Source organism: Chaetodon auriga, chromosome 5 (genome assembly GCF_051107435.1).
Source record: "Chaetodon auriga isolate fChaAug3 chromosome 5, fChaAug3.hap1, whole genome shotgun sequence".
Classification (NCBI taxonomy): Eukaryota; Metazoa; Chordata; class Actinopteri; order Chaetodontiformes; family Chaetodontidae; genus Chaetodon; species Chaetodon auriga.
This window is the reverse complement of record NC_135078.1, coordinates 22,382,501-22,395,842: the sequence shown is the minus strand read 5'-3', so window position 1 is coordinate 22,395,842 and position 13,342 is coordinate 22,382,501. Positions and strand designations below refer to the sequence as shown.

General features: G+C 47.2%; 1 protein-coding gene across 2 annotated transcripts in view; it reads left to right on the top strand.

The window, feature by feature from the left end:
• Positions 1 to 1,020: 1,020 nt before the first annotated feature.
• The window catches only part of setbp1 (SET binding protein 1), a 34,863-nt gene continuing 22,541 nt past the window's right edge, over positions 1,021 to 13,342 (top strand). Inside the window, exons 1-2 of one of the 2 annotated variants that reach the window (XM_076731907.1) lie at positions 1,021 to 1,097; positions 8,060 to 8,652. In XM_076731907.1, the coding sequence (XP_076588022.1) occupies positions 8,218 to 8,652 (435 nt within the window). In that variant the 5' untranslated portion in view covers positions 1,021 to 1,097; positions 8,060 to 8,217. Of the gene's footprint in view, positions 1,813 to 8,059; positions 8,653 to 13,342 lie in introns of both variants that reach the window. The other variant, XM_076731906.1, reaches the window with a different exon arrangement.

The window sequence follows — 13,342 nt, the reverse complement described above, 5'->3', positions numbered from 1 at the left end:
ATACTGTGCCTGTCAAATAACATCATCTGAAGGCATCCCAGTAGTTGCGGTTTATGGGCAAGCCATTTCCTATTAAGACAAAGGCGCTAAACTTTATTTATAGGTTAGCCCACAGGTTTGCAAAATGTTTCATGTCAAAACTCCCCTGAGGATGTGCAAGAGAACAACATTTGATAAGATTTATGCACTTAGTTATGACTCAGCGGAGGTTTACATGGCTGTCTGCTGTAGATGAGCAGAGTGGACGCGCTGATCATTAATCTGTCTTTTATTTTACATCCATTCTCTTTGAATTGGAGGAAAGCTGATCTAGCCGTCAGTGTTTCTAAACTACTGAAATAGGATATGATTTTTTTTTTCGTGATCATTTTCAACTGTTTTAGGATTGTATTTATCCATTTTATGTGGCCACCGCCATTTGATCTTATGTGTGTAAATAGATATTTAACCAAAAAATGAATTTCCCCTCATTTTTCTGAGATGTTCCTGGAACGCTGCCAAGAAGGACCGTGGCTGTTCAAAGGAGTCTGGTGCTCTCCAGTATTAGACTGTTATCTGCTCAATTTGGCAGCGAGGAGAGACTCACCCAACCCGGACTGATGAAGGCTCAAGTCTCTGAGTTGGTAGGCTCAACATCTGTTCAACTATCCCTGACAAAATCTCATATAATATCTGTATCTGCAACTACTTCAGGCATTTCTAAAAACCAAAATTCGATGTTCATACATAGACTTTTCTCCAATAAATATTTATGTTAAAGACCTGTGTGAGTGCCACATTGTGTGCAGTCATGTATCTGAACCTGCTGAAAAAATGTGCAAAATATCTGTCCATACAGCAGTGACTCAGTCAAAACAACAAGCCTTTTGCCAGATGCTGCTTCCCCCTTTGCGTTACAGTCCCACAGGAGAAGGCCATGGGAATTAGGAGAAGGTTGCAGGAGCAGACGCGCTAAGCGTGTGTGCTGCCAGGTGGAGGCGATGTCGCTCCTCCTCTCCTCTCTCCCCTGCTCGGCCAGGGCTTTCAGTCTGCTGGGTGAGATCATTACCAGACACCAGGCTCCGGGACCTGACATTCACCGATCGGAAAAGCAGAGAGTGAGTGAGACAGAGAGAGAGAGAGAGAGAGAGAGAGAGAAAGAAAGAGAGAGAGAGAAAAAAACCCTAATCCGATGTAACCGGCGAGGGAAAGCGACCTAAACCACCGTCTCCTGCCTCGGCTCCCTTGTCTCCTGTACTGACGGCTGAAAGCGCGGTCTTGTCGCTGACATTTTCCCGCTGGATTTGGGCTTGTAGTCGGATGCGGGCTTGTTTTGACTGCAGTAACAGTCCTACTCCCCCCTCCTCCCCTACCAACCGAGTAGCGGATTTGCGAGGGATCTCTGCGCCGTGCAGCTCCCCGAGTGACCAGCGATCCTGCAAGGCATCGGAGACGCACTCTGCACCGCCGCGGCTCCCCACCACACGCGTCCATCCGCGAGAGCCTCTAAAGACCTTATTTCTGTGAGGAATCGGACAGAAGCGCCAAGTTTCCGATTGGATTTTCCCCCCTGTGCGGCTACCTTGCGTCTGTCATCAGATCGGCTGCAAATCCTATTTTCGCTTTTTTTTTCTTTCCAAAGCACCGTTGACGCCATTTTCCTCGGGGTTTTCTGTCAAAAAATATATACATATATTCTGGCACCGTTTGACAGCTCCCCGGGAGGCTGTCATCCCATCCGTCGCTTGTGTAAAATGTGTCTAAATGGATTGTAAATGATCTTGATAAAATATTTACACGTTAGAGCCGAGTGTGTGACAACATTAGACATGGGTAAGTAGCCCCGGTTGACTGGCCACATTCCACACCTGAATACACCTCTGCTGTAAATGTGTTAATGTTGTTATTAATGTTATTGACTGCTGTGTGCTGCTGCTTTTCACGTTTGCTCTTTACGTGCCACGTTAATACGCGCAGTGTATTATATTACGCCTGTGCCATTTTTATTCTTTAATTGACATGAAATGTGTGAAATTGCTTGTAGTCACATGCCAACAAATTCAACTAAACACACGGACGCGCGCACATGCTCACACCACCACGCGCACATTCTCGCACGTACACACAGACCACCCCAAACAATGCTGTGCCACTCTGTCTCCGTCCATTATTACTGTGTAATACCTTGGTAATTAGGTGGCAGTAAGATAAAACAGCTAATTAGGTCAACGGGATGAAGTGTCCAGTACACACTGATCATGGAGCAGCTCGGCCACTGCTGTTCACTGTTCAGTGTTTTTCTGCTGGGGTGGACCTCCTGCATCTCCATTGACATTGATGGTCCATCACATAGCATCACAGTGTGTGACATGCAGCAGATCGGATGGTTGCAACTGCTTCAGTCTATCATGAGTTATGTCACATTTAGCTGAAAGAGTTTTGGCTGGATGTGTTTTTTTTTTTCCTACTTGTTCTGGTCCAGCTACAGAGGCTGCAGAGGGACCAATGTCACATGAAATGATGCCAAGTGCTGTGGAAGTTGCATGTTGAAGCACACTCAGCATGCGAGGAGTGTGTTTCGTTTGTCGCCTTTGCCTTCATTCTGGTTTATTTTTCATCTTAGCACAAAGTCCACTCATGCCGCCGTAGCATCAGTACAGAGACGCCAGCATACATACAAATGTGGCTTCCACTTAACATGTTGTGGACTGGGCGGAAGCCAGCGCTACTCCACTCTGGTTGCATTTATCAATAGCCGATCAGTTTCACGTGGGTGTCAGAAGCAGCGTGGCCAAAAGTGATGGCCGTGCTTTGGCCGTGTGGAGGAAGGTGAGGGCTGAATGGCAGCACGCCACTGTTATCAGCAGCCCCCAGAAACCTCACTCACAAGCACAGCTCCACAAGATAAATAGACAAGCCTGAATGCGTCAGGGAAAGTGTGGAAAAACAGTCAGGTCTCGGGATATATGGGATTGAAGGCGTGGAAATGAGCAACGGATAAAAAAGACCAACAGGGGCATGAGAAGAGAGGCAATCTTAAGAGAAGTGCGTGACTAGGTGCAAAGAAATGGGGTTGAGGGATGGATAATAGAGGTGATTCAGACTCGGATGGAACCATCGATCTTGTCTTGTTAACAGGTTTTGGGGGAGTTGAAACTCTGGCGGCGTTTTTGTGGCGTAAAAGTATGAAGCAGGCTATTAAAACCTCTATTAGGTAATGAGATGCCCGTGCCACCTTTAAATTAAAGCATGAGATATCGATTAGGTGTATCCCCTTCTGAGCTGGATATCTCGGGTCGAAATAGGATCACAGAGAGGGGGAGGAGGGAATGTGAACGGGATCCAAGGACAAATCTAACTGTTGGCAGGCTCTCTTAACAGAATATCAGCACTGGAGCACCTTTTGGCAGAGCACACAGAAAGAGTGAGGGAGGGAGGGAGAGGCAGGAGGTGGAGGGTAAAGGAAAGAGGTAGCACAGAGAAGAGGGGAGAGAACAGAGGTTGGGGGGAGTGAGATGAGGGGAAGGAGGAAGACAGTTGGGGAGAAGGGGAGGTGTTTTTGCTGACAGCCATTTTGTGGCTTCTGCTGCAGTTAAAATGGTTTAACATTCATCTGCTTCTGCGGGGTAGTTAGGTGAGGATGGGTTTAGTGCTACCTGGCATATGGCTCATCCAGAGGAGTGTGTGCGTGTGGGACCGCACAGAACGGCTGCAAGGCCATCATTTTCTATTATAGCTGTCCCACACATGGTACTTTATGGCTGTCCTTCTAGCTGCCCTGTAGCTGAACACATGACTGTGCCAGCCACGCCGAACTGCGGAGAGAAGGGGTTTTATTCTGTATTTCATATCCAAATAGAAGTTCATAATGTCCACTTAAAAACAGAATACGCTCTTTGATGTGGACAGAGTAAAAAGATGGCTTCCTTCACCTTGCTGTGCTCTGAGGCAGAGGACTAATAGACTTCCAGTTTGAAAACTCAAGCCCGTGCCCACTGGATTTGGAAGTACTAGAAGGCTGGGGCCGTGCCTTTTGATTTGTCTCCAACCAAAGATTGGATCATTGTGGAAACATTGGTTTACGTGATGGCCCCTTCACTAGAGGGCTGGAATAAAAGAGAAAAAGAGATAAATGAAAAATGAAAATGGCAGTCAGACAATGTTCATCATCCCTGTGAGATACTCATCTACAGCCAGGGATGGCCGAGCCTCTACTACACTCTCACATCAAAGAAAAGGCGGAAAAAAGACTCTTCACCTTGTGCAATCACACGGGTGTTTGGTGTGCTTGTGGATGTGCGAATGTGTGTATGTGTGTGCGCGCGCGCATCTGTCTGCATGTGTGTATGAGCTATTTGTGAGTCCACCTCAGGCACTGGGCTGCTGGGTATGCAGCCTTAAAAGGTTGTGTTTCTGCTGCCATCTCTTTCTCCCTCTCTCTGTGTTTCTCACTCACATTCAGACTCCGTCTACCTCTGTTTTGTCTGTGTGTCCGTATCATTCACCATCTCCGCTCTGTCCATCTGTATTCCATTATCAATGCTTTATCATAATTGTTTTAAAAGGACAAGGCAAAATAAATGTTGGAGGAGTGTCTCATTCGCGGCCTTTCACATCCAGCGCAGGGAATGACCTTATGCTATTTGAGAGGGAAGCTGGTTAGCGCTGGTAGTTTTGAGAACATAATAAAGCTATTTATGCAGTGAGTCTGGCCTCTCACAATCACCCTGCTGTCTGAGGCTAGTCGAGGTGTGTATGTGTGTGTGTCAGTGTGCTTGTGTGTGTAAGAGAGAGAGGAGAGAGGAGACAGTGAGGCTCAGGCTAGGCGAGGGAGGCCCGAGGAGGGGTCAGTCTTACATAAACTCTCGGCCCGTCTGCCAGTAACAGAGAACTAACACAACTTCGGGCATCGGGCAGGGAGGAAGGAGGAATAGTCATGACCCAGCTAAGTAGTTTACACAGTAATGGCCCAGAATGAAGATCTGCTAACATATGACGCCATTTTGTTGTCATAGTGGGTTATAGTTGTGAGGGGGCACAGAGTCTTTAGAGCACCACCCAGAGTGGTTTCTTTTTGATGTGTGAGTGTGTGTGTGTGTTTGTGTGTGTGTGTGTGTGTGATGTTGTGGTTGGCAGCTGTCTCTTTTTCCTGTCATTGTCCTCAGTCACATGACAGACAGGGTGGCTTTCACACATGCCATGAGGGCGAGTCACCAAGCTGACATTAGGGACTGGGAGGTTCCTGGAGGGCCAAACATGGTCATGTGAGCACTCTACGATCAGGTCGGGACTGGACCTATAGTAACGCCTGCAAAACTCTGAATACTGCCAAGTTATTCGGGAACCGCAGCGGCGGTTTTGCATGTTTTAGCCCATTAAATGCAAATCGTCCATACTGTACAATACTGCTGACCATGTTCCAAAGCATATCTTACATTTTTGCACTGATTTCCTGACTTCCAGGCAGCAAGCGGTTTTCCATTGATTTTAATGGAGTATGAAAATCATCTTGCAGAAACTGTCCTCACATAGGTAATCCATCAAACTGAACATTTAGTGCCCTTTATTTCTACGTCAGTGTTACTGATTGATGTAACCCTTATGGTCGTGTGGTTGAGCAGTGAGCAGGGTCTGTTTTGAGGACTCTTTTTAGATGAAGAGTTAAGGAGACTCTGACATCTGAGATTTTAGACTGCCAAAAAGCATTGCACTCAAAGTCTCTGTTGTCTCGATATCAAAGTCAAAACACGAACAACAGTGTAGACAGAATAATGGGAATTTGGTAGTGTCTTGCATTAAATAGGTTGCTGTTGGACAGCTAACCTTAAAATCTCACCAGTGGAAGATTTCCTGAAGGCAACAGTAATTTTCAGAACAGTCCCTCCTTACAAATGTGCTGCCATGTGAAGATAATGCGGCTATGACTTAAAACTAAAGCAGACTAAAGACTCCAGCTAGTTTTGCAAGTCTCTTTTCATACTGCACTTAATGAATGAAAATCAATGACTTCCAGGAAGGTAGGAAATCAATCTGAAAATGTATTAGTGTGCTTTGGAAACCAGTTGGCAGTACAGCATTGACTGTGTAGAGTATAAGTGATTTGGAGTTCATAAGCTTAAACATGCAAAACCACTGTTATGGTCCTTTAAGTCCTTTTCATACTTAACCACCATGGAGCTACCAGAACCTACATCAATAACCGTTATGAGTCAGCTTTGAAAGACTGTGGTTTCAGACTGGCAAACTTCATGGGTAAAGACAGGGTTCGCAGAAACAGGCCTTTTCATTTTTGTTTAATCATTCAATTGCAGATGAAAAATGTCTAACCATTGACTTTGACCTCAGGGCCGGACACTGTTTGTGCGCAGTCTTACGCTGACGAGTTTGTTGAAATACCGCTGTGGATTATGATTATTCAATCACACTGTGAGCATGGGGGGCACAGTGGTACAATGGTTAGCGCTGTCACCTCACAGCCAGAGCGTTCAAACCTACTAGGAGATTCACCAGGTGCTCCGGCTTCCTCCCACAGTCCAAGACATGCAAGTTAGGTTAATCGGCAACTGTGAATTGCCTTGGGAGTGATTGTGGAATGGCTGTCTACCTCTGTGTGTCAGGCGACCTGTCCAGGGTGTACCCAGCCCCCCTCCACTTAAAAGGATAAGCGGGTGTAGCTGTAAGCATGTGCTGTGAGGCATTATGACGGGGATCAGCTGTTAGTACAGTAGCGTGGGCTGGTACAGGATTGCACACAGAGAAAACACACATATAGGCACACACGGATAGTGTAAAACGCCTACAGTAACCATGTCAAAGAATGTATTAGCAGAAGGTAGGAGGTGGGTATTTCTATATTACCCACCTAAATTTGGTTAATAATATCATAGACAAGTTTATACATAAGCTGCAAACATTTTGTGCTCTCAGATCTTTGTAAGTCTGCAGAAGCAGGAGAGTTTAACCTGAGTCATGTCTGCAGGTAGTGGTCTGGTCTGAGTTCACATCAGTGTAAATGGTGTCAGTCTAAGCTCAGTGTGTGAGACAGCATTCCCCACTTCCAGCTCAGTCATGCCTCATGTCATATTGACTGATGGGATTCCCTGGAGCTACAGTGAGAAGTGTAGTCCAGTGTTTGTTTTGGTTGCTTTCTGTTTATACGCCTGTGTGTAAGTGAGCCTGTGTGTGTGTGTGCATATGTGTGTATGTGTATTGATGTAAGCATGTAATATATATCTTTGCCTGCATGTGCAATGATCCAAAAAGGAAAACCTGAATCCTCTGACGAATGGCTACCACAACCTTTTCTCTAGAGAGCCAAAGTAGCGGGAGGGGTGAAGATTTGTACTCGGTGACAGCAACACTGTCATTTGCGTATGTGCGTATGTGCAGAAGTGTATGGAATTTTTCGTGCATGTGTGTATCAATGCCATTGCATGCGTGCGTAAAACAGTTCAGACGCTGGTTTTTCCAGACCAGCTCGTAAACCACATCTGGGGAAAGAATTTAGATTCCTTCCCTCCGTCTTTCTCTGCTGCCTTCCCTTCTCCCCATGTGTGATTCCCTCCCTCCCTCTCTGCTCTGGCAAAAAGAAAAAAAAAAAAAAAAAAACAGAAGTCAGCTTCTTTCATTTTTTCTGTCTTGTGTCCTCAGGCTAACTTCAGCCTGGTTTTAGAGCAGAGAAGAGGAATGTCTTATTTTGCACTGATCACTCTAGTGTCTGCACGGCTCTGCTTCAGATCTGTCGTGGGAATAGAATGAGGGATGAAGGGAGGGAGAGGAGATTAGCAAAGAGTGCATGAAGAAGAGAGTAGGGAGAGAAGAAGGCAAGTGGTAGTGGGTGTCAAAAGTGACTTTGTTTATGTGAGGTGCAAAATGCAAATGAGAGCGTGGTAGCATGCCTCTACAGCTCTATGATGAGCTCGTGTTTGTCTTCATACATAACAGGCAGTTAAGGATGTTGATGACAGCAGACGGGCCTGTGCTGAGAGGTAGCGCTGGAATGGAAGCTATGGGGATGACAGGACTCTGTTCAAGTCACGCTTCTTTTCCTAATGGTATAATTCACCTGCTCTCTCCGCAGACTGTCCCTGGCTTCGCTGTGTTCCTGTGGGACAACCAACCCAACCCCAGTAGCTGATTGACAACAACCAACCAGCCCGACAGACTACTGTTCTCTAGCTTCCTATTGGCTGGCTGCCACAGCTTCCCCCATCCTGACTGGCTCTGGCGGGAGCGTGGATGGAGCCAAGGGATCTGGTTGGCTCGGCCCGACCCAAAGAGGCGGAGTTACAGGGAGGCAGGGTGGGGCCAAATGAAGAGGACCAGCAAGGAGCAGGGGGCATCAGTTTGGCGCGCAGTGATGATGTGATTAACGGTGCCATCAGCGAAGGGGAGGGGCTAGAGGAGCAGGGGGAGGGGCTTCTGGAGGAGCAGGAGTTCTCCATCAAGGAAGCGAGTTTCCAGGAAGGAAGTTTAAAGCTGAAGATCCAGACCACCAAGCGCACCAAGAAGCCCCCCAAGAACCTTGAGAACTACATTTGTCCACCGGAGATCAGGATGACCATCAGACCTCCAGTTGGAGAGGGCAAAGGTGCGCGGCAAGGACGAGCAGGAGGCGGCGTAGGAGCGGGCCGGAGCCAGAAAGACGAGGAACGAGGACCCCCCAGAAAAAGGGTAAGACACCATTTCTGGAAATGCTGCCGTTTATGCGTGCTTTTTAGTAGCTGTGCAGTGTGTCAGCGGTGTCACTGAGAAACCTCCTGTGGCTTCTTTCCATCGCTGCACCTCTGCATCGACCACTCCTTCTCTCTCACACTCCACCTCTTTCTGTACCTCTCTCTCTCTCTCTCCCTCTCTCTCAGTAGCTCGTTTCCCTGCTTGGTTACACAGGGTCAAAGTTTGCTGCGTAATTGAAACCAGTCATGGCTAGCTGAGATCACACAGTGACACACACACACACACACACACACACACACACACACACACAAGCACACAACACACAAACCCACATAGGAGCTGAGAATAGGGCTGACATAAGCAAGTGACAGCTGGTGTCTGCTCTCTCCATTTGTGGTCATATACACAGGGACCTTTCCCGTCTCCTCTCCTCTCTTCTCGTCTCCTTTAATGAAATCAGCTCTTGTGGGTCACACCCCCTTCACCCCCCTCTTCCATCACACCCTTTACACACTACACTGGTGTTTGGTGTGTGTGACACTGTGTACGAACAGGTCCTTTGGGGAATCTAGTGTTTGCGGTGTGTGTTGACCTACACAGTGGTGTGTGTGTCCAAACCTGACAGCCATCTCGATGTCATGGAGCTCGACAGGCCCAGCAGGAGCGAAGGCGTCATGTTGTCAACATGATGCTAGGCCGTGTTTTGTTCTGTCGTGCTTCAGTCTAGTGGTTTTAACTCAAATTCAAGGGGCTCATGAGGTACTAGAGCTGCATGAATGTTATTCTTACTGATAACCTAGTCTTGCATGGTCAGATATATCTCTGCTCTATGTCTTTGTCAGGTCATTGTCTCATGCAACCTCCCCAGAAATAATAATGGGCTGTTCAAATTTCAAAAGCTAATCAGCGTTATCAAGGATCTGCTTGGAAAATCCTGTTGGAAATTTGCGCCTGGCTACCCAGTCCTACAAAATCGCCCCTCGGCTAATTTTGTCAAAGAGATGAGGTTTCTAAAATCAGGTAATGAAAGGAAAGACAGTAGTCTACCAATTAGAGGATTCATGCAGCTCATCCTCTCAGTTGGTTGAACCGTTAGTATCTGGAAAAAGACATATTTCCACTACACAAAGTCTCACTCTTTTCAGACTCATCCTCATTTTTTTCAAATGGATTACTGGATGTTTGCAACTGGCGACCAGATTGGGAACCACTGCTGTCCATGTGCTGTACAGCATTTTGTTTTTTTTTTTTTTAAAAAACTTGTAAAATTGGTTGACATGACCAAATTAATCATTGACCTAATCCATGACCTTGTGTTAAATGACTGAGCGGTAATTCAAACAGGAAACTGCAACGAAATTGCAAAGAAAACATGTGGGTGTTGCTTTGTCGTTGGCAGATTTTTGACGTCACCCACAGCCACAGTTTCAGCCTGTCGCCTACAGGATGTGTATTCTCGCCACAAAGCCGACTATGAGTCTGTGTGACCTGCCGTCACCTTTCTGTAAATAAGGTATAAAAAGGCATGTTTACCTCTAAAACGCTCAGTGTTTATATCCATGAGTAAGCTGCGTGAGCTGAACCCTGCACTCTGATGTCTGGGCGGCCATTCCTCTTCCAGCGCCATCGGCCCCCGTTTGAAAGCCCACTGCCACGGTATGATTGACAGAGGTTGTCATAGTGACAGGAGTAGCAAGCTGGTCTCTATTGAGATTTGAGGTTTTGGGAGGGGAGGGGAGTGGAGGATGTGTTGGTGTTGATTCAGATCAGTTTCAACCCTTCATCCCCTTCACTCTGTCCCTCAATCACACCCCCCCCCCCATCCCCCTTCCGTCTACCCCCTGCTCCCCCGCACACCCTTTCCCTCCATCCACCCATCACCTGCCACCCCAAGGGTGTAATACAGGCAAGCTCACTGGAGAAGAACGGGTTAAAGAGAGAGGCTGGGCTGCTTTCTGTCTCTGTCTCCTTCCCGTGTGTGTGTGTGTTTGCGCGTGCACGTGTGTGTGTTGGGGTTAAATACTCTCTTTGTGGTGTGTGTGAGGCGGTGTGTCAGGAGGGGAGGGAAGGCGAGAGGGGGAGCAGATGGACAGCCTCTCTGCTCTCTGCTGCATTGTGTCCACATCTACTCTTTCTCTCTTTATCTTTTATCTGTCCCTCTTTCTCAGCTTTTCCCCTCAGTCTTTTCTTCCCTCGTGTCTTCCTCTTTTCACCCGCTCTTTTTCACCACTCTTTTCTTCCTCTTCCTCCCTCTTTCACCCTCTGTTGTCTTGTAGCAGATGGCAGCGTGGGGCAGCAGCAGCAGCAGCAGCAGCAGCAGCAGCAACAGAGCAGAAGCCAGAGTGTGAGCAGGAGATGGGGAGAGGAGAAGGGGGTTGTGGAAAGAGGAGGAGAGAGGAGGTGGGGGTCAGGCATATGGAGAGCCTGGTTAAGGGGCCCCCTCAGAGGGAGTGTGTATGTGCGTGTGGTAGTGTGATGAATAGAGGAGGGGGGGAGGCAGGATACAATAGATGCCCATTAAGACAGAGATTTGACTCTAATAGACAGAGAAGGGGAGAGACAGACAGATAAGTAGGCAAACATGCAGAATGGAGCAAAGAAAGACATGGAAATGGCGTTTTTTTAGCCTTTCTTCCTTTTGTAGCGGCACAAGAATCCGCTGTCAAAACTTCTCCTCTCCAACTTATAATAAGATTAAACTCTCGGTTATTAATGTGGGGACACTGGCATGTTCCCGCATCAAGTAGCAACAGCGAGCAAAAACTGGAATAAACACTAAAAAGATGCAAATAGGGGTTATGTAAATGTTCACAAGTGACTATTTCAAAAGCAGAGGCAAGAAAAAGTATGCATTTAAACATCACCCCCATGTACTATACAGTGCACTATATTCATATGATTAGATTATTATTATATTTAAAATGTATGCAGCACGTTGTCTTCACATATTCCCACAATGAAAAGGAAACATTAGCTTTGCCGGCAATGCGCTGTTTCGCATTTTATAGATGCAAAAATTACATTCATGGGACTCCACAGCTGTCAGTGATGACACAAGAAGACAAAGATTCATGTGTCCAAAATCTCAATTTACTGCTCACAATAAAGTCAGCTACCGAGTGTCTATTATGTAGGGAGAAGTGAACAAGGGAGCGATTCCAGCCAAGCCGCACTGAAGAGAGGAGAAAACGATGTAATTTCCCCGTCTTAAAGGGAATCTCAGCCTCCTATCATCTTCATAGCAGGCATCTATAACCAGGGGGGTCAATGAGCAGGCGGCTTGTGTCAGGGGACAGACCCACACACACACATAAACGGGATATGATGGGCTCCCCTTCTCTGTCTCCAGCTGACATCACACACATGCTGAACGTCCCCTCACACACAGCTCTTTGTCTGGGCACGCTGTGTGTGTTTGGAAGATGAATGTGTGTGTTCTAACGGATTGGGTCCTGGGTCAACCACTGCATCACTCCTCCAGACACACATGCCCGCACGCGCACACTAACACACAGACATACAGTTATCGGTCCAATGCCTACACATGGGGAGGCATACGCAAGCTTAAATGCATCCTCTCTCTCTCTCTCTCTCTCTCTCTCTCTCTCACACACACACACACACACACACACACACCCACACACACACACACACACACAGACAAACACACACTCACAAATCATGTTGAGCAGTGATTGCAGTTAGAGAGAGTGTTTTCCTGGTTATCTGTCCAGTCCTCTGGACGTGCCAAATGTGGCTCTTAATCCATTTCACTATCTGTGGAGAGAGATAAGCCAGAGCTTTTCCAGGAGTCCAGGCCAGGCTGTGTGTTGTTGTTGTTGTATGTGTGTGTGTGTGTGTGTGTGTGTGTGTACGTGTGTGTATTAGTGTGTCTATGCGAAACCCTGATGCTAGACACACACTTATCTTGTCTTGACAGCCCCTCTGCTTGGTGGTCCCCCTGGCTGTGTGTGTGTGTGTGTGTGTGTGTGTGTGTGTGTGTGTGTGTGTATTGCTGCTTGGTGGTCTCCCAGTAGTGTTTGGGATTATTATGTGTTAGTCAAGTGCGTTCACAAGGAAATTAATGCTGCCACAGTTGCCACGCCAAGTGTGTGCGCATGCTATGCGTGCACATGCGTGTGTGTGAAATGGTTAGCCTTTTGATGTGAGCTTTTTTATCCCTGGCTGAGATGGCGGTTGGTGACCTGAGGGACTTGATGAGCTCATAAAATAGGAGCGTGTGTGTGTGTGTGCGCGCGCGTCAGCTTGTGTGTGAAGCATTACCCACAGACAACGATCCTTGACTGATTTATGAATGTGCATGGACATGAAATGATCACCTCTAATATGGCCTGACCAAACTGTCATATTAGACTTTTTGGTGTGTGTCATTGTGGTGAAAATAACCAGGCTTTTATGTGTGTGTGTGTGTGTGTGTGCCTGCGTGCGTGCGTGTGCGCGTCCTCATTGTGTAGTCTTTGAGCGTAAGAGCTGGGAATGCTTTAAGGGGCGTTTCCCTGTGGTCGATGGGGGATGGGACATGTGCATGTGTGTGTTTCTCTGTGTGTGTGCGTCTGTGTGTGTGCATGTGTGCTTGCATGCTGGGGAGGGGTGAGTGATTTAGCACCGCTGAAACACCAGCTGTCCATCTGTGTCTGACCCCCATACACACCCTGTACACACTTGA